The sequence below is a fragment of the Platichthys flesus genome, chromosome 24 (genome assembly GCF_949316205.1).
Source record: "Platichthys flesus chromosome 24, fPlaFle2.1, whole genome shotgun sequence".
NCBI classification, from domain to species: Eukaryota; Metazoa; Chordata; class Actinopteri; order Pleuronectiformes; family Pleuronectidae; genus Platichthys; species Platichthys flesus.
Genome location: NC_084968.1, coordinates 9,212,371 through 9,234,109, shown reverse-complemented (window position 1 = coordinate 9,234,109; position 21,739 = coordinate 9,212,371). Strand labels below are relative to the sequence as shown.

Sequence of the window (21,739 nt, the reverse complement as noted above, 5' to 3'; positions counted from 1 at the left end):
GTAACTCAAACCTCAGCCAGCACCTTGTGTATGATAACAGCAGGAGAAAGATACTAAAAAGGAAAAACGGAGACGGACTTACCACGCCGACCTTGGCCCCGAAACCCATGACGTCCCTCCAGGCGTAGCACAGGATGTGCGGCAGGTAGAGGACAAAGTAGATGAGGCCGCCGCACGCCGCCGCCAAGTTGGCCTTAGAGAAGAAGACGCTGATGAAGAAGCACTGAGTGATGGTGGCCATGCAGAACACCAGCAGGAAGACGAAGATCAGCGAGGGGTCGCTGTACTGCAGCACCTTCCCGTACTGTGGCAGGGGAAACACGTGAGAGATGGAGGAGAGAAAGACACGCGTGCATCGATATTCATTTAGAAACGCACACATGGAAAACAATGATTGAATAACAAGCGAGCAGAAGGAATCTAAGCATGATTGTAATGGCTGATATTTTTAAGGCAGAATAAAAGGTGACTCATTGTGGTCTGATTTTTTAATCACACAATTTGACGGTCATTAAATATGAAACTCTTTTACTCTGCCTGTTTTGAAAGAGGACCCTTCTCTTATTTTGGAGAGCAACCTGTGAATCCATCCATCAGTTCGGATGATGGAATGCAATTATGATTAAAGATAAGTGGAGGACCCTGTATGAATGTTCATCACTGAAACCCTGAATGTACTTTCTCAAGTACACCAGCGTCAGTATCAGGTAAAATCATCTATTTGACTTCGGATTGACAACTTTGACTTTTAGCAAACAGCCTCATTGAAGCTTCAATTGGGAAAACTCTCCAAAACCAGTGCCGGTTCTCCTTGAATCACTGTTCAATCACGTTAAAATCACCTTCAGTATAAGGGCAAGGAGGACAGCGCTGATAGCCAGGAGAATCACACTGGACACTGCCCAGCTCAGCCAATAGATGGCACTCCTCAGGCCCATGATGCTCACTGTCTCCTTGAGCCGCGCCTCTTTCTCGCCAACGATACTCTTAACGATCATGGCCACCGAGTAGATCCAGGCTATCGTCATGTATAAGGGGAGCGAGCGGGCCAGGGAGCGGAGGAACCTGGAGGATGGAGGGGGGCCGGGCCAGATAACACAATGAACCCCATTTAGAGAAACAAGCTCTAAACACACACTTTGGAATCTTATCAACTTTTAAACATGATCAGGGGAACATTTGACTAATAGTAGCTTTCATTTGGAGTTGTATCAGGAGCCGCCTGATAAATCGGGATCCAGCTTCCCCTCTCTCCTTTTCAAAGTTTGCTTTGGTTTCCACCACTCAAGCAGAAGTCAGTGTGTGGGTCTTTAGCTGCTGGGCAGACAACACATCCATCAGGGTTTCTTCTTAGTTGAGAAGAACCTTCCTGCTGCTCCTGGGGCCGATGGGATCGAACCCAAACAGTGAGAGCGTGGTCAGAAAATCTAAACAATGAGCTGAGAGAGGCTAAAATGCTCCGTTGAGCTGCAGGCTGCATTAGTGATACTTCTTTGCAGGTTCATCGCAACAAGTGACTCCTTTCATGAAAACCATTCGATCCAATCCATGCTCATATCAAAATAAATAGCTGTTAAAACACATCATTACATGTAAATCCCTAAACACATTTGAGAGTGGAGTTCTCACTTCATATTTAGAAGTGCTAATCATGCAGTAAGAATATGTCCCCTCAGAGATAAAGAGGTTGATGCTTTAGAATTATATTATTTCGTTGTTACTCGTGCATTTAAACGAAAATAGCATTTCGAGGCAGAAGTGGAAACTGTAGCGGAAATTGCCGTTGGTCTATTAGAGTCGCTTCTAGTTTGCACTTTGCTTTATGACAATATCACACAGTTCACTTTGTACGGTTTCTGTATCAAATCTAAGCCAAGCTGAAAAGTGACAAGTAACAGATGCGGCCAAATGTGGCTGAGCAACGAATAAAACCTCAATGAATATAATCAACTCTTACATGTGGTAAAGACGTATAAATGGTAGTACTGAGATAAAAATGGTACTTATATACAGTTTAATGGTGAATGTACAAGCTGTGTTCCACCACAGCTCCTTTCCGTCTCAGCCTTGTGTCCTTTTACTTATTTGCTGTTCCTGTGTGAAGATATGATTGATGACATGTCAATAGCTGTCTCCCGACTGTGAAGGTGGTCTCTGCCACTGTCGTTTGCATTATTCTCTCGGTGTCGTGTTGCACAACAGATTAATCAAACTTTAATGACGACAGCTAACATGACAAAACATTTGGGAGGTGGTTTCACGTTGTCAAAACAAGGACGTTCTGTTTGGGAGAGGAGCGCGGCCCATGTGACCGGGCATTGATCATCTGTTTGTTTGGGTTTTTTCTTTTTTTTTAAATATGAAGAAGATCTCGTCAAACACCTGGATTCCTGGGGAATTGAGACGGAGCCAAGTGTGTGAACAGTGCAAACATCTCAGCCTGGCTGCCACATGATAAATGCATTAGCCGCTCCATAATGGAAGAGGAAACATGTGTAAATCGACAGAGGACTCAGGTGCAGCTGACAAAACTGGTTGTTTGTCACACCTAATCCAGACACAGCCTTGTGATAATTAGCATTTGATTTGCTATTATGATTATTAATGTGCTGAAAATGGCTGTGAAATTATCATTTAGAACGGGGCCTGTGATTCCGAATGCTCATTGTGCTCGCAGTCGCTCCTCCAAGGCACGGCGCTAACTCAATTCATTGTTATTAATGTTTACAAATTGTTGATGGCTCGCAAACACATTAGGCTGATGGGAAATTACATTTCACCCAGCTGTTCAAATATCAGATTTTATTTACCAGCCACCTTTTCAAATTAAACTGCGAGAATTGATTAGGTCGAATCTCAATGAAGCATCATTGTTTTTTTTTTGTTTTGTTTTTTCATTAGCAACGCCCACAGAACAAAGTGGTCTTTCAAGGACATGCTTCATCTAAAGGTGAGGATGAGTCTGGAACTGATGTCCTGAAGGGTTCTCCCTTTTGTGTGAACTGCGATTTGTGCTTCTGTCCTCATCGATCATTAAGCAGGAGATTGTGTCAATAGATAAACAAGAACATGAGATTCCACTGGATCCAATACAAGCATCAATAGATAAACAGCTTAATAACAGGTTGCATATATTTCACGTAAACAAGAAATATGCTAATACACTCACTTACATAATTAGTACTTGTAACATTGTATTGTGCGTTTTGTCCCCAGTGATTCATGGAGTCCATTAGGTGATTGTACACACAATGATTTACACATCTTAACCCTGGTGACCCCGTCTCTGTTCAGTCTTATTTTGGAACCTGTGTACATTATATATCTCTAAAAATGTAATCTGCAGGAATATAAATCATGATACAATCTTAGTGTTGGTATTTTACTTCCAGAACCCAGTGGTTAACTTATAATGCATTGTTCCACATAAATAAAAGCTGCGAGTGTTTAAAAAAACATGAACTTCAGGACTGTAGCAGGTATTTCTATCCACACACTCGGGCACCTCGGTGAATATGAGATAACTTAACGTAATGTTCCAGTGGCTGAATGCAATATTTTTCCAAATGATATTACATAAGACTCCCTGACGTACGGGGGGAACACAGAGGAAGAGGTGATGCAATTAAATGAAATAAAAAAAAATATATTAGTGCTTGTGATTGTAATTTGATTTAATTGGTCGCATGCTCAATTAATTCGCTGAGGAGGGCTGATTTATAGAATCAGGGATGATGAGTTGATTGGGCGATCGTTAACCGGTTATGATCAACAACGGGGAAAACATCAACACACAAAGCATGAACACTTCTGAACGACCTCAATGACCCACATTCGCACCCCCCCCCCAACCCTAACCCCCACACACACACATTTGGCCAGATGCAGTTTTTTTCCATTTCGTGATACTTTCGAGTTTCAAATGTCTTTTATTTGATTTGTTTTACAAATAAAATGATATAAATTGAACCCTTAACAATACTCAATCAAAGTTATATAAGAGGTCATTATTGTGTTAGTAATTCCTGGTTTTCTGCACCATATATTGTAGTGGAAAACATATATAACAATTTAAAATTTGCATACAAGCATACGATATCTTCTCATGTTGATGCTTTGTGTTCTGATGCCTTCCACCCTGCGACTCTTTTCTACTGACCTTAACCATGAGACTTATGAGCAAACTGGGAACTGCGAGCAGAACAATGTTCTCTGTGAACCTGGAGAACCAGAGGGCGCCGTTCTGAATGCCAACGACGCGCAGCACCTCCTTGAGCCGCAGCTCCTTCTCCAGCACCAGGCTTTTGATGCACATGCACACGGAGTACATGAAGGCCAGCACCAGGAACATGGGCAGGATGCCTCCAATGCTCTGAATGAAGCTGGTTGTTGAGGGAAAACAATCAAAGATGGTCAGGACTGCACAGCGGCAAAGGGGACTCACTCAAACGAATGTATTGTAAGGCAACAGTCCGGCAAACCATCCTCCCCTAATGAGGATTATAATGTTTGGAGAAAGGTTTCTTTTCCTTGGGAGAAATGCAGATTTAACGTTAAGGTCATTATGGCAGATATAGTTTGTCATCTACAAAATGCATAAAAAAACATAAAAACACACCAAGTGACTTTAACTTACAGTATACAGGCACATTTGCCTATAAGGTTTTGAGTATATTTCAGAATTTCAAGCAGAGCAGATTCTTTAACTGAATGAAATGTGATCAATCACCAAGTATAAAAAAATATTGTGGGAAGACGGAAACTATTTGGACATAACTTTTTTCGCCAAGCTTTTGTTTTAGGTTAACCCAAAACTGTATACGCACAACTCCTCTCTTAAATTATTTTAAAAAAATATATAATTCACCTGGTTGCTTATGTATATGGACATTAATTGTTGGTAGTTTTGGTAAACAATGTTTTTTTCATTCTAAAAGTAAAGAAAACAAAAGATATAAAGATTAACAGAGGATTTAAAAAAACAGTGTTTTTCAAATGGACCCTCTATTCTAAAGTTTCGCTCCTGCAATCAAAAAAACTTGTAAAGTAGAAGGAAAATTATATTGCAGGTATTAAAAAGGTAATAATCTCAATGGACAATCGAAACAATCCAAGATGTAATAATGCAGCCTGGTTCCATTTGGCCATATTCATTTTTACACTCGGCTAACCTTCATAAACTTGGTGCACCGGCTCACCCGAGCCACTTAGTGCTGCACCTGGTGCCAAAGATGATGCATGATTTGATTCAGTCACAACACAATGAGGTGATATTAAACTGGCTTCATAATGCCACCGAAATGCCATGTCAATATCCTCCCCTCTGTCAATATAGCAAAGTGCTTCCTCTCATTTATGAGACAATGAAGGAGGGATATCGAATAGATCTTGACGGTATGGATTTCACATATCACTTATGCTTGCAATACATAAATACTGGGCGGGTAATAATGCAAGCAAAGCAGTGTTCGGCACAGATGTGGAGACGCAGCCAAAAGTGAAAGTGCAGTAATTGCCAGAACGATGCATTTTCTCCACCAGAGAAATTTAGCATAAAGAACTGATCAAAGTGGACTTTGAGTGGGTTTGAATGGAATTCATTTCTCCTGTTGTTCTGGACAAGCTTTATTTTAAATGCCTTGATGAATTCCTGTCAAGTGAAAACGATTCACCCAAACATCTCCTTTGCCTCATTGCTAGTTAGCGCCGCATAATAGCTTTATATGAAGCTTATTTGGATCAGTCATTTGATTTAGTTGTTTTTCAAATCTATTTCAACAAGTGTTTATTTTGTGGCTATAATTGTCTGTATTTGTCCTCTATTCAAAGTCAAACTTCAACTGCTTTTATTTTGGTGAATAACATATTTTACAAACTTTGAACGTAAACTTTACAGACAGTTCCAGTCTGCGAAAAATATTGTTTGGCACAGACAGTTCCGTTAATAAATCCACGGCTGACGAAAGAACCGGACTGTCTAACAAACACGACAGAGAGATTGAGTTGGTTCCGCTGAGACCTTGGAGGAAGTTCAGTTATATGAGAACTTGAATGAGAGAGAGCGAGAGAGAGAGAGAGAGACGAGGTTGTTTATTTCGAGGACACTTCCCCTGCCCTCGTGGGATGGATCACTTTCAAACGGGGCCTTGAAAGCAGCGAGAGAAGAGTTTCTTAAAGTTCAGAGCCTCGCAAGATTACACAAAAAATGTCTCTTCTCCTGAATTGGAAATTGACGGGAGACTCAACTGGATCGCCGAATCAATACACGTTCATAGATGAAGCCAATAACTTTCTTTCGATGGACGTAAGCAAGTTGAATCGCTGACGTCTCTGTAACAGCTGACAGCCTTGGCGAGTTAACTCCTCCTGTCTGACTTCTGGCACAGGAGGGGGGTCTGATGCTGACAACCTTGCCACCAGATGCTCTTGAATTATACATCGGTTGATCGATCAAAGGTGCTTAAGTAACAGAGCTCCGGGGCGGGGGTCCGTGTTCGAGGGCTCCGGTTACATCGGCAGCCTGACCTAAATTTAGGGGGAAGCTGGAAGACTCGTTCCTCAGCAAACCGAGAGAGAGTAGAGCACGGCCTCCCCAAGGGGTTGGCGCACGATGCTATATAAAAAAATTAAACTAAATAGCTTCCTGTCTCCTTTTGAGAATATGTACTTTTTAGTTTCTTGGTTGAAAGGAGCAATTTGTTAAAGGGAATAATTATTCAATAGGAACCCCCTAACCCTATATAATTGCTGGTACAAATTATTGCTCAAAGAGAGAGAGATGTATGTGTGGTTATAGCATAAAAAAAAGATCTCATCCGTCATGTGGACTTTCCAGTTTTGCTTCTACCAGCAGGAACACGTCCAAGAAACAAAGTATATTTCAATTAACCGACAGCAAAGCTACTTGTTGAGACACGGCTAAAAATGGAAGGTTCTTGCTCAATTACAAAAAGAGTGTCTCAGCATTTAAAGAACAATTGATGGCCATTCATTTTTAACAGGATTCTAAGAAGAGAAATCTAAGAGGTAATATTTAATTCAATCTTTTCACAGTAAAAGCCTATATTCTATATTCAGCTCTTCTTGTTTCTGAAAGTACAGTTGTTTGCCAGACGCCCATCAAAGTTGGGTGGAGACCCGTAAGAGGTGAAGACAGGTAATGTCTTTACTTTTTTATTTCTTCATTTGGCTGCTGCCATCATATAAATAATATAGAGAGAGAACGTTTCCCATCTTGAGATGACCTGGACTTTATTATACTTGAACCTATTCGCAGCTTTTTTGCACAGGTTCAGTCTCTGTAGAAAATAACACAAACAACAACAAAAACATTGAATAAAATACATCTATCTTTCTAACACAATTCAAATTTTACTAATGAATAAAAATTGCTCCTTCTACTTTTCATGATATCTTTTTAAAGACCAGTGTCAACAAACCTCTTTGAAGACTAACATTTTACTCAAATGCTCATTAGTTTGAATTAATATTTCTTACATGAGAAATTGCAACAACTTCCTTTTGAGCTCAATCACAGATAAATTATCAAAGTTTTTGAAAACTTAACTTTCTGTAAACTTCCCCAAACTGGATGACATCCCTAATCCCCACAGTTTGCATAACCTTTTAAGTTAAAGGCAAATACGCAATGAGCTGTACCAGTAAAAGTCAAAAGATTTAAAGCAGATGATTAAAAAATAAAAACTGTCTGCTTGACGATGATTATTTTAAATTCCAAATGCGAAACGGATTTCACATTAAATTCAAAATACTCCAGAGTTAATGTGCTGGGACGCTGTGAATATTGCAGATTCTGCCATTCTGCCTCTGTCTGAGACTTTCCCGAAATGCCAGGTCTTAAAAAGTGTCACACCGGAGCAAATGAATGAATAAACACGCTCATTAATGCACAGCTCTTATTGCTCACTCAGCTTCAAATGTTGATTGGCTACACGCGGCCACTTTGCATTCTGCCCATTTAGCAAGTTAATAATGACCATTTAAATAAATCTATTGCCTCTACTGTGCTTGTAATTGCTCCACCGGCTCCATGGTCTTAGGAAAGCTGGAATTAAAGTGTTTTTAAGGTTTTTAGAAGTATAGGAAGGCAAACTGGGAATATTTTCCGATGTTATTAGTACAGAATGTTACTAGAAACATGAAACTAAACATCAACCGCTGATCTGAGCTTGTGATGAGCTTCAGATGTCCCAATTAGGCTCAAGTATTTCACCCGCTCTCATTACCAACAGTGCAGACATTAGGTTAATTAGCTAGTGTCGCCGGACAAAGGCGTCTTTCCCCCTCACATCCTTGAGTTTAAATATTCCCCGTGTCCACTGCGGGGCCCATGTTATTGCTGAAAGCCGCCTCAGATCTCACATCAAGCCCGTGTGAATGTGAGAGACCTATTGATGGGGAGCGCAGCCTCGGGATCCAAACAAGAGATGCCTCTGATTCGGCAGCGTGTTGTTGCACAGAGGCCGCTGATAAAGCACCAGTTCATCTGCTATCAGGCCCCACAGCGGTCAAGCCTTATCCCATACCGTCATATCAGGCCTGTGCAGAGGTGTGAAAAAGACAAAGACGGTGGGCACTGATACAGTTTGGGTTTATCTCAAATTCAAAATGCCAACAGGGTCAGCTGTGGTTGAAGTGGCCCATGTTGCTGGTGGTTCATCGGCCACGTTGCAGTCGCACGCTGCGTGGAGGAAATGTGGGGACGTGGCGGAGGAAATGATTTCTGAGGGGAGTCGCGATGCCAGGAGTGTTAATGAGTGTGAACTCAGTGCAGATAGTGAAGCCTTGTTAGCCGGCGTTTGTCGAGAAAGTCAAAATATTGTTTGGTGTGAGATTGAGGGAAACAAAGATAGGCAACAGTTTTTGTTTAGAAAATTATTTTTTTTTTAAAAGAAGAAAAGGGCATGTACATTTTTTAAGGTGTACAAACCGAAATATATAATTAAAGTGCTACCCACCAGTTTCCACAAAACATAAACTTGAAACCACATTTATATGAGACCAGCATACTTTCAAGCCACAGACTTAATATGTACATGTATTATTCATCTCGTAATACCAAGGTGGTAAACTTTTAATATTTTTAATGGAGCATCTGAGAGTCTCTAAACATTGATGTTTTTTTTAAGACATTTAAAAGTCACATTGGACCTTTCCCTAAACTCAGACAGTTACAGCCGACCACAGGCATGTTCATTCGAATGCACAATGTCCTGTCCTTCCTTTTGCCCGAGAGGACCCGGCTCCAGATCAAAATAATTACCAACCCGGGTTCTTTCTCCCAGCCGGCCTCTCTGTGTTTTAGCGCATCTTCCTTTGTGTGATTTCACTCTCAATTATTTATGAATGAAATAGCAGTTTTCAAGTGTTAATAATTTAGAGAAAATGCCCAAATGGCCTCGGCAGGCGAGAGAGTAAATGGCGGAGGGACTCAGGGCATTGTGGTGCTTTATGGTTCCCATTTGTCTTGTGTAATTATCAATCCTTTGTTTTACGGAGACGAAAGTGAGGCGGCAGGGGCTGGCGTCAGCAAACAGGCTTCACCACGGCCGTGTAATTCTAGATCATTATCAAACAACGATGAGAGGTAAATGACGACGCACAGGAATCAGTGTGATTCATTTGAAAATTGATTCCGGAGCTGACTAACAAAGTGTTACTGCAGTGCTTTGCCGTCATATAAAAGTCTGGTGATAATTTTAAATACAGGATCAAACAGATGTTCCCAAAAAGCAGAGGGTGTGGACGTCCTTCCATCTCCCATCCGCAGCACGTCTACTCGCTGAAGTATAACGTGGATGATTTTGTGCCTCGGCTAATTTGAAAGGACACAATTTCTGTCAGATTAATCTCTCCGCTGGGTGCAGTAGTTTGTGGAACTTCCCTTTAATTAGTGCTACTAAGAGTACCCAGTAAAAAACAGGTTTAGGAAAAGCAGCTACAGAATGCAGCGCTGGGCTGTGAAGCTACATGTAATGTTCAGGGAGAAGTAGAAGCATCATAGAGACTCAATACAAAAACCCCAATGATGATTAATAAAGCTGTTACTTTGAATATGGTATTAAATATTTCCTTTTGTTTCCTATTATTCCAAGACAATCATATAGTCAAATCAAGGCCATTATTATTCAGCGCGTGCTTCCACATCAGGGTAATTGTTGATATTAGCAGCCAGACATGCATCTTCAATATAATGCCATCATTTCGATTCTCCTTTAAGCTTTCGCCTCTTTAAACATGTTGATCCAAGCACTCCCTGCAGATTACTTGACTGTAAACTTGGTGGTGCCCAAAGCACATAATACTTTTCAAATTACATCCCTAATCGTCGGAGCGGCGTTTCCCACGGGGGTGTGAATATTTTGTGGGGGGGGGGGGGGCGCATTGTGTTGTTGGACTTAAATCTCCCTGGTAATTATCTTTCCCCTTGATGGCATCGTTGGGCCTTTGCTTTATTAACGGAGATCGTAACGCTGTCTGGATGAGAGTCATTTCCCAGACTCTGAGGAAATCTTGGCTTTGGTAGATTCGGAGTGATACCACATCATCTGTGTGTCCCTAGATGGATGAGAGGACGTGATAGGAGGCGAGCGCTATCAGTGGATACACGCGCCACACAAATGGAGTGCTGCTATCAATCTTTACATGTGATGGAGCTGCGAGTGGAGCTCTGAGCGATCTGGCATGGTGTACGCTCGCTTTGTTAAAAATAAAAATGCCGGGGAAATACGAGGAAGGAAGAGACTTGTGTTGGTTGATTTAATAATTCAGCATCCATCAACTATTCAGGGGTTTCCTGTGGTTTGACTAAAATCAATATTTTTAGCCGACTCTTACCCTCCTGTCTTCATTTCTCCCCCCCCCTCGCTGACCCTCAATTCATAATTTAATTTATTAGAATGTATCATACATTTTATAATTCAACTTTCACGGTGACATTGAGAGAGGACTTGGCCATATTAGCCGTTTCCTCTGAAAGAAGAAAGAGTGTGTTTGATAAATAAGAGGGAGCATCTTGAAGTTTCCACAGGGAAATCATGAAAGGTCTAATTGATTAATACGAACACGACTTGACGCTCAGGTGGAAGCGGGTGGCAACCCCCCCTCAGCGAGGGGAACTTTATTGCTGCGTAACAGTCTTCCTCGGATCACAAGGCCGAGAGGTAAAAGCTTTTGTACTCACACGTCATCCACGTAGCAGGGGTACGGCATCTGCTGGGCGAACACTCCGAGGGGCTGGGTCTTTGACGTTTGCACTTGTGTAATGCCGTTGTCCATCATATCCTGCAGGTAGGCGAAGCCTCCCCATATATAGCGCAGGTCATTAAAGGAATTGTCTCGGGCCCCGGGAGACCAGGACCTTATTAAAAGAAGACACATTGTGATCTGTCTTAGCAAAGGGCAAAGAAACTGCGACCAGAAAGAGTCAGAGGCAAAGACTACGCACGAGAAAATGAGTCAGAATTACTGTTTGAGTGTTTTAACTTTTCTTATAAGTTGTATTTTTACACAGTGAAGTCAGAAAAACATAATTTACTCTGGGGAACACTAAAGGGCAGCAGAACCAAGTTTACTCTGCAAGTCTTTATACATTCATATTTCTATAACCTTTTAGCGTTATCAGTCTGGTTTAAGATTATTAGAATGTTCTGGGTTCGTTAGAAGATGAATTGGTGATACCAGACTGAATCCTGTATAAGTAACCTGTATTCTTAACTATCTGAGCTCATTACCTTTGTGCCAACAGGTAAACCAGTGTTAATCCTTCCTTATTCTGCACTATGCAAGGTTCCACTGAGATCTGAATGATGTAAGGGTCTGTACCAGGCTGTGTATGGACGACCATGTACCCACCCATTTGCTCTGTGAGTGCAAACTATTTCTGCGCTCCACTGGGTACTGAGTGCAATTATGAAAATGGACGCTAACAGACAGAGCGGGCCTTTTACTTCTTGGAGGGGGGTTGTTGCCGTTTTGATCTGATTTGAAGAGCACATGCTCAGAATAAATGGACACAAATCCACTGCACACGCATTGAATGCATCCTTCCAGCAAATACATGTTCAGTAAGACGAGAAGATGGAAATTACTTTTGTGGCAAAAATGGAGCCAAAGGCACAGGAAGTAGCTTAACGATTGACAGGATATTGTTTTTTAACTTTGGACAGAGCTAGGATGGAAATGTCCTCCTCTTATCAGTTTTGTGCTAAGCTAATTTTAACTCGTCTTGCTAGCCAAATATTTAGTGTGCAAACGTGAGCCTTCTATTAATCTTAGCAGCCTTCCCAAAATATCCAAATATTCCATCAACAGAATCTTTGGCAATTTACACCTACCATAAAGAACATGTATAGATATAATTTCTGTGATTTCTGCTTCCACATACCTTTCTTTTATCTTGTTGGTTGCCTCCACTTCATCGACGTCCATGCGGATTTTGTATTTGACATAAGACGGCGGCTGGCTGGAGTTGGGCTGCAGGTTTTCAAAGATGACACTGGCCCAGTACGTCTCGTTCTCCAGTAGCTCCAGTGCTTTGCTCACCAGTTGGCTCTCGTCGGTCACGGCCTCAAACTTATTCAGGTCCAAACACTGTCGACAAACACAGAACTTTACTATAATCTTTGCTTTTACATGAACTCATTTGCTTTTTTAAGTATCCACAAAAGTAAAAAAAGAAAAAAAAGAAGGAGCCAATCGGCAACTCAGTGGCAGATGGATATTTAGCTAAAAGTATCACTCAGCTATTTACTTAACCATGCAGTGTGCATTTCCAAATTATCTGGAGCTGCCAGGGGGTAGGAAATGTTTTGGGCCTCGGCAGAGACGAGCAAATGAGATACAGCCTTGCTAGCACTCCTCGTTTTCTGGCCTTGTCCCTCTGTTTCATGAGACGATAATGAGCTAGCCATCCTGGGAGGCAGTCGCACCTGACAGCTGTCCACACATCTCACTGTTGCAATAGTTTTATCATTTCTCCCCCCGGGATTCTCTATTGGGTATTCTATATCAAGCCACGCTGGGGAGGAAAGTATCACAGCAGCGTTTGCTCTGCACCCAACGCAGCGGATGTCACAGCAGGGGAAGTTTGGACAAGTGCTGACTGAAACCTAAAACATGGAAGACATATGCTCTTCATAAGTCAGGCGACAGGAGTTATCCATCTCATCTGATGTGAGATCATAATAGATCTATATTTTAGCTTCCCACGATGTGTTTTCCTTACAGGCATTTCTACAGAAAGTAAAGATATTGCAGTCTATTACAAGTTCCCCTCGCAAGACTGTTTGCCATCTATCTTGAATCTGCTTTGTGTTTTTGTATATCAGCGCTATTCTCTGTGGCTACAAGCCCTGCCGGCCATGGTGCTCATTGAAGAGATAGAGAATGCATGTTTATGCATTTTTGGGGGTTTTGTCTTTAGCCACCGGGCCAGCAGCTACAGCGACACTATTGTGTATCAACAATCTGACTCCAGCTCTACGCGGAGAAACTGGCCCCGATGAAGGCGCCACAATCCCGTCTTGGCCTAATTCAGAGAAACATGCTTAGTTGTGCAGCCCCGTTGGTGTCGTGCTCGCCGAGGCTGCTCGGGTGCTGCTGACAGCTGATAGAGATGTGATAATACTGACATGAGTACCAGTCAAAAGGATGTGTGAGTGCAAGCAATCATTTCTGCACAGCAGACGCCAGAAATAAACGTAATCCGCTTTTGTAGGAGAGACTTCAGGAGTCGTGTAACATCCCGTTCAGAACATTTGTCCTTTCAGAAATTACATGGGTCCTCTAAGTGATAGTGAAACATTAAAGTAATTAAATGCAACATCTCCAGTTAGAATCAGAAGAGACGACAAATATCTATTTCTAAGGATAACAAAAAAATAATGATGCAAGTCAACTACTTCTGCTGCTGCCATGTTCACCTTCATAATCACCTCTAAAGCTGTTTACATGATGCATAGTCTCATTTGAGCAAGACAGAGTTATCAGTTAAATGGTAAAACAGCAAGCCTCTGTTACATGTCTTTATCTTAATGGTTCAATAATGACATCTTGGCAACGACTGCCATTTTTTATAATGGGCTTATCAGCCGAAATCTGTGTCGGCAATTGTTTACCAACCGATATTGGTAGCGGCTCATTAGATTTAAGCATTTATTTTGACCGTTTAGCAAAGTACTTCATAAAAAAGGTAATTGCCCATGTTACTGTCACTTTGTGGGCTTTATATATGTTTCATCTCATAGCTTAGAGATAGAGGGCTTCTGCTACAAACTGTTCAACACATACATATGTCAATATCAACTGTGTGGGTTCTTACTTTGAGACACTGCTCTGTTCGATGCGGACAATACAGATTCACTTTAGTACCATAACAATGTTTTTCATGATTATTGTGAAGACAATGAACCAAAAGATCTTCCCCTGTATTTGACAGTTATAATAACATCAAAAATATTGACGTTTAATGAAATGAATAAAAGTCAAGATTGTCAAGTCTCTTTGGTTGGCGCAGCAAACACTCAGCCTTTAAAGAGCTGAGGAACTAAATAATGAATCGCTGTGCTGAACTTGAACATGTTGTGTCATCCCACTTACACTCAGTAGCGCCCCTGGTGTTCCACCAAAGTGGTGTGACAGAGAGATACCTGAGTAAATTAAAGTGCTGTTATTATGTCATAAACCTTTTATCAGATCATTTTCTCACATCTCACAATTGAAGATCTGACTCCCCGGGGAAAGGAAACTGATAGATTATGATATTCTACCCACACATGCTAATGATACATCTGAAGGTCATGCAGCACTTGGTTAGAGGCGAAAGGAACCATAGATTAGTTCAATTAAATAAATAACAGAAGAAAGGAGCTAAACAAGAAGGGAAAGGCTAAATAATCTGAAAAATGTAAGTTTCCTTAATGTCCCCAATATGTGAGAAGAGATTATTATTTAAATGAAATCTACAGAAAAACTAATACTGGGAAGTTGAACACTTACGCCAAGGAAGTTGGAGAGTAGCTTCAGGATCTGAGTGGTGGCGTTGAAAGCGTCCCTCCAGTCGGAGGTGGGCATTCCAGGTGGACGATCCTCGGGGGGCCCGTTGTACAGGAAGTTGTCGAGCAGCTCGGCCGTCCATCCTGTGCCGTTGAGACGCTGGTCGAGGGCGGCAGCGAACACTGGGTTCTCCAGCAGAGCCTAATTTTGAGGGGGGGGGAGGGGTTTAATTATAGCCACTGGTGAGAAGTGCAGTGCCGAGTGTGGTGTGAGTGCAACAGAATCGGAATGAGTCCCGACGTGTTTAAATCCGGTGTCTTGTTATAGAAGAACAAGTGCGGGAGGTCAGCATCGCTCTTTGCTGCTGCTGACATTTATTCTTCCCCAGGATTAATTAGCCGGGTTGAGATAGATGGCACTGTTGTACCTCAGGCCCCGGGAATGCTGCTGTGAAATTTACACCCCGGTAATAATTTGACGCCGCTCCCTGTAATGACAGTGTTACTACATAAAACTAATATGAAGAATAACACTGGTAATTTACCTGTCACGTACACAGAGGGAAACTGAGAGAGAGAGAAGCAAAAACCCACTGAGATCATATACTTGATTTAAATTAGTTCATTTAATGTGATGCATATAAACAGCACCCTTACCGCCATAATATCCATATTGTAATAGAGTCTAATTGGCCTGCATTCCAGTTCAGTGTACTTGCATGTGTGTGTGTGTGTGAGACCATGTGGTCTTTGACTTTTGGAGAGGAAAGGGCGATGTTTAAAGTGTGAAAGTTGGAGAAGGGGGATACAGATGTATTCTGGACAGTGCGCTCTGTGGCCTTTCAGTGTCAACACTTGTGATGAGATTCTGCTTAACCTTGGGACACAGTGTCAAATTAAGGAATCAAGATGCAGCGTATGACCTTCAAAAAAAATTCAGCATATCCATTTGAGTGGGTTGCTACAATAAAGAAACCGACCATCACAAATGTGTGTATTCATGATAGATAACAGGCTAACCCATTAACCCATTTAGACCTGATGTAACATGTGCCTGTACCTTTAAGGCCTGGTGCAATGTTTTTATTTATATGATTTCATCGTTTTTAAGAAATGTGACTGATGAAATGCATTGTGATTCCATGTAATAATCATGGGAAAGGAGAAGTGCATCAGGGGAAAGTTTAGTTTATTGGTTTTCCAGCACGCTCAGTCGAAGTTGCATTCGGTGGACGGCTGGCGATCTCAGCGTGGGGAGAGCACGCCGGGGTTTCACTGATCCTCCTGCTGATCAAGACTCGGTCGGTAAGAGATACGTTTGAGGAGGAGGAGAAAGAAAAGGGAGGATCTGTGCGAGTTTGCTGGCTTCGTTGTTACCTTTTAAGAAATGGACACAAATTCAAGGGAAAAGTCAACGATTCAAAATGAAAGCCAAACCTTTGACCCATCAAATGTTGTGGTCTTTAATATCTCTATCTGCTGCAGAGGTTGAGACATTTCTTTTCACGTGGCCTAATGATCAGTGGCATTTGAGCCAATGAGCTGAAGAAATGCCATTTAACCTTGTTGGTCCTGTGTCAAATCTTCCAGTGAAGAAATTGAATGCATCCGCTGGCCTTTATTAAGAGAATAAATCAGATGCCTGTGTTGAATCCCTCATGGCAGCTTTTTTAAGATGTTCACAGGTGACAGTTACCCTTACTTTTACAACTTTAACATGTAAACACTGTGTCAACGTCGTCTCAGAGAATGTTGCTACACCACAGTTTGTCCTTCTCTTCAGCCCTGCACCCTAAATCTTCTATCCTCTATCGAATGTAGCTGTGGTGGTGATGGTAATTGGTCCATCAACGTAAAACGTGTCTGCGACCTTCAAGGACCTCCGAAGATGACAAACCTCCGGAGCCACCGGCGTCATATAGCGAGAGCCGGGCTGCGAGAAAATGAAGACAAAGGAGGATTGCCGGCCCATTTGTGTAAAGGTTAGGGCTAGGGTAATGAATACCCTGGCTATATGGCGCTCCCAATGTCTGCTTCCCTGCAGCTGCCTATAAGCTCATTTGGACTGACACTGGAGTAATGTCAGTGTCAAGGAAATACAGAAAAAGGCGAGGAGAGGGAGAAGAGGAGGCAGGGAGAGTCCATGTCCTCTACTTCTATAGATAATCCTTTTCTGCCAGGATGAAAATTATCCTGCACTCATCCATAATTACTTCCCCCCTCCAATTACCATACACAACTGACGGTGCAACAAATTGTTATACATGACATGTGTATACGTAAGACTCATTATTTCATTTTCTATTGATTTTCACTTAAAGAAAATAACTAGATCTTTTTTTTTACTTGTGCATTCAGTGGTTTAAGCAGTGTTTGTTTAACGACAAGCTCAAGATAGAAAAATAACGTTGAATAAAGATAAAATAAAAAATAAAGAGTACATGTGCCAGGGTCAATCTTTGTAAAATTAAGAAAATGGCAATAATCATTTTTTAATAAAACTGAAAAATGTGAAGTCTTTGTGTCACTGTTGGGTTGCCAGGCAACTAGCAGAGACTCCGAGGGGTCATTGTGAGCAACCAGAAAAAAAGACCTCCAGCACATAACCCCTTGTAAAACCATCTTTTGCTGATTTTACACTTGCAGTTCCTGTGTGAATAAAAGAAACACTTCACTAATTCATGTTATGGTTAATTGGTTGGGCCAGTTTGTATAATGTGGAAGGCAATCTGTTTTCCTTTTCATGCTCAGTTAGTGGTCTCCTGACTTCAGCTTCATATTTATCACGGCTGGAATTGATCCAACTGAGTCGAGTAAGGCAGGGGAGCAAATCCAAATATTTCCTAAACTGTCAGAGTATTCCTTGACATTTGAACAGTGGAGATTGATGTGAAACTGTTTGAAATTGACGTTAAAATCAAACCAAAACCACCACTACTACAAAAAAAGTTAGAAAATTCTCACATCAAGTCATATTAAAACAAGTGGGGTAAAGTTTCCAAATGAAACGGTGCAGTGATTCAGGTCATTGTACATCTTGGTGTGGAGTCATACCCGTAATGCATTCACTTGAGAGCCATTTTGAAAGAAATCCCAGACGCGGGGCCCGAGCTCCTCCCACGAATCAGCCAGCTCCTTCAACGTAGCCAAGGCCTGGAAGGTTCCGTTTGCCTGAAACAAAAAAATAAAAAAACGGTATTTAATAAATCACCTCACCTTTCCCTGATTGAAAATACCGAGCCTCTCCTATTTGCACTGAGCCAATCCCGACATGACAGTACTTCACCTCTGCACAGTGCGGCTAATCCCTGGAGGAACTCATCACATTGTCACACTGTCACCCCCCCCATGGAAGCGAATGTAGATGGGGTTATTTTGCCCTGAACACCGACTTGTAAACAATGCGACTGGTGCCTGGTGTGAGGGGGGGGGCCTCCTCCGCCAGGCACCGGGCCACTCGCTGTGAAGTCAGCAGAATTTACTCACCCTCGTAATATATTCTCGATGCAAAATCCTCGCCCCCCCGCCTGTTGTTTGTTTGGCTCATGCAGTCATCACAGCGATGCTAATATCTCGGAGAAATGTCATGTCACGATAACGCATTACTTCCACTGCGTTGTCCCGACGAACCATTGTGTTATTTTTCTTTGCTTCCCCAGGTAGTAACGTTGTGTGACATCCCGCGTTATTCACTCCCTACCCAGAGGCCCCAACTCACGCTGGCTATGTAATGAAAGGACTCAAATATGCTAACTCGCTCGTCTCTTAATTAAACAAACAACACTTTTATTTGTAGCGCTCAGTAAACGATGCAAGCCAGACACATATTCCGCTTGTACATGTCGTGCATTGTCCCCTCGCTGAACTTACTTTGTTCACCAGCAGGCGGGCAGCAGGTGTGTCGGGGGTGTAGAGGACTTTGCCTTGCAGTAGCGGCTTGAACGTGCTCCAAATGTTGCGCAGACCAGGTGTGCTCTCCAGGGTGTCGACAAGGCTCTGACAAAAAGCATCTGTATAAGAAAATAAGAGAGGGGAGAGGACAGGGAAAGTCACGGCAGGACCAGGAAAACAAGTCGGCATCTGTGAGCCCACGTGGGTCACGAGCAGAGAGGAGAAACCTCTTTGAGCTGCAGAATCCTCGAATTTGCAGCCGCGAAGAAGCAAACATGATAAATATTCGGCATCGAGATTGAAACTCTCGGCTGTAACAATCCCCTAAAGACGTTTTCTCAACCCCCGAGGGAGCAATAATGAACCTATGACTTTATTAAAACCATTAAGCACAGATTTGAACATTTTAGCTTCATGTGTTATTAATTAAGCAGACACATTGCTTTAACTAATTAGAAACCTTTACAGAGACAATACTAATATAACATGTTAAACATCTGATCTATGATTTATTTCATGGGAAATCAGTTAAAATGTAAAAATCTAGATATGATAAATCCTATTTGGTTCCCCATCCTTTGTCCAGGTTCTTTCTTGGCCCTTGTCCCATCCTTCCAGCAGGTTTATGAGAAAATTATGTACAATAGATTTTACACAATCCTGATGACAATCCAACCTCACATCCAACAATCTGTCTGTGCAGCTAAAATAATCGACTGTAATCTTTGGATGGAATTTTTCTGTTAATCACAATAACTTTTTTCCGATCGTTACTTGTTGACAGGAACGTTTATGGCCTCATTTGATCTGTTCACGTTTACCACAGTTGTTGCTTCCTCCGACATCTTCACAACTTTTCATGGGGACGTACTTCCTAAGTCTTTATCGGGATGTCTACCCTCATCAAATGATGCTAGAGACATTGATTATTGATGATGTTCTCCTACACGTGGCATCTATTGCACTTCTGTCCGTCCTGGGAGAGGGACCCCTCACACGTGGCTCTCTGAGGTTTCTACGTATTTTTACCCTGTTAAAAACGGTTTTTAGTAGTTTTTCCTGACTCTTGCTGAGGGTTAAGGACAGAGGATGTCACACCCTGTTAAAGCCCTATGAGATGAATTGTAATTTGTGAATATGGGCTATACAAATACAATTTGATTGATTGATGTAAAGCGAGACATTGGCTCAGTCACCGCTACTTTATTCTGCATCAGTGACTAGAGGTTGCAAAAGAAGATATTTTTACAAAAAGTTGGGATCACTGAAAAATGCTCAGAGACACACAGAGAGACGAGCTGAGACCTGCATAATAAGAAAAAGGTTCAATGGAGCAGACGGAGAAAAAAGTCAATATGCTCAGCAGCAGAACAATCATTACTACTTTAACTTGTCTGCTAGCGTGTATATATACCCGGTGTGATAGAACCCTGAATACGCTACACGGAGGACCTGCAAGGAACGGAAACCTGGAGCAGGAAGACAGCCTGTGTGTGGATTTCGCCTGTGTGGTACTTCATCAGACAATTGATCATGTCGGTGTCTCGGCTGCCAGTCAATACGGCCGTCTGCCTTTCTGATCTGTTGATAACTGTCCTCGTTGTCCAGACAGCTGTCAGAACATCAACACCTTTTCATGTCCCCCTTTTTTTTTCATTTTTCCCTGTCAAGACCTCAAACCTCTTCTGCTTCTCATCTCACCGGGGCAACCATTTCGCCCATCAGGGACATTTTAGCAGCCATTTTCAGTGCAATTAAATGTTAGCCTTTCTGCCTGCTGGCCATCTCTCCCAGGTGCTCCTGGGAGGTGTGTGTGTGGAGAGCTAATGGCCACCCCCCTTAGTGAGAGTCTGGCCAGCTGTTCTCACAACGCACCGCACAGATGTGACTTCCTGCAATCATAACATTTGGAGTTATAGGTGATCTTCCAGCTCAGTAGACTGTTCGCTTTCTTTTGGAAACAAGGACAGTGTGAGACACTGAATATTAAAGGGAGAGTATATTGATCATTTAAAACAACGATTCTCGATATGGAGACCTGGAATTTGGGAGCCAAAATACACCAGAGCGATAACGACATGATTTAAAGCCCAAATTGGAAATCTTTTACATTTTTTACAGTTTTTCCTTAACAAATACAAGATGATTTCAATTATTCAAGCCTCAGAAATTCTTCTAATGAAACTAGACGAAAAGAAAAAGTGCACTTTGGCTTAGAACGCACAGCCACTTAAAGTTTTTTTTTGTTTTCTTGAGCAAACAGGGTGATAAAGTTTTCTCAGAGACCTTGACTGTGGCCTGATTGCTGGTGCCAGACGGGGGGGCTGGTGGTTTGAGCATTTCTGAAACCGCCGAGCTCCTAGGATGCTCGCGCACCACAGTCTCAAGAGTTTACTCCAAAAAACAAAAAAACAACCCGTGATGAGAGTTGTTGAGAGAGGTCAGGGGAGGATGACCTGACGGGTGGGAGCTCACAGAAAGGTTAAGGTAACTCAGACGACCACACAAGAGAAGAAAAGCATCTGGAAAGGCAAACCTCGAGACAAAGGGTACTGCCAAGGTCAGATTCCCTGAACCGAAATCTGAGTGGGAACCAGCTCAAAGGACAGATGATTCCTGAACAACAGCCTGAACGGATGAATGAGATGATGATTTGGCATCAACAGCGTGAATCCATGGACACAACACTCTTTATATAAACCGTCCAGAACAGAATTGGTGGTGTGATGATGTAGGGAAAGAAATCTGAATCCTGTTCATTCCTTTTCCACAATTCCCCGTCTTCTAATGGCGACTTCCAGCAGGATAACGCACCATAACTCGGATTATGAGAA

At 42.1% G+C, this 21,739-nt stretch overlaps 1 protein-coding gene across 1 annotated transcript in view; it reads right to left on the bottom strand.

Moving 5' to 3' along the window:
* LOC133950241 (phospholipid-transporting ATPase ABCA1-like) overlaps positions 1–21,739 on the bottom strand; it is a 130,689-nt gene that overhangs the window by 89,527 nt on the left and 19,423 nt on the right. Inside the window, exons 10-16 of the mRNA XM_062384500.1 lie at positions 18,885–19,024; positions 18,069–18,185; positions 15,019–15,216; positions 12,407–12,612; positions 11,204–11,380; positions 4,160–4,382; positions 83–304 (exon numbers count right to left, since the gene is read on the bottom strand). Of these exons, the coding sequence (XP_062240484.1) occupies positions 83–304; positions 4,160–4,382; positions 11,204–11,380; positions 12,407–12,612; positions 15,019–15,216; positions 18,069–18,185; positions 18,885–19,024 (1,283 nt within the window). The remainder of the gene's footprint in view (positions 1–82; positions 305–4,159; positions 4,383–11,203; positions 11,381–12,406; positions 12,613–15,018; positions 15,217–18,068; positions 18,186–18,884; positions 19,025–21,739) is intronic.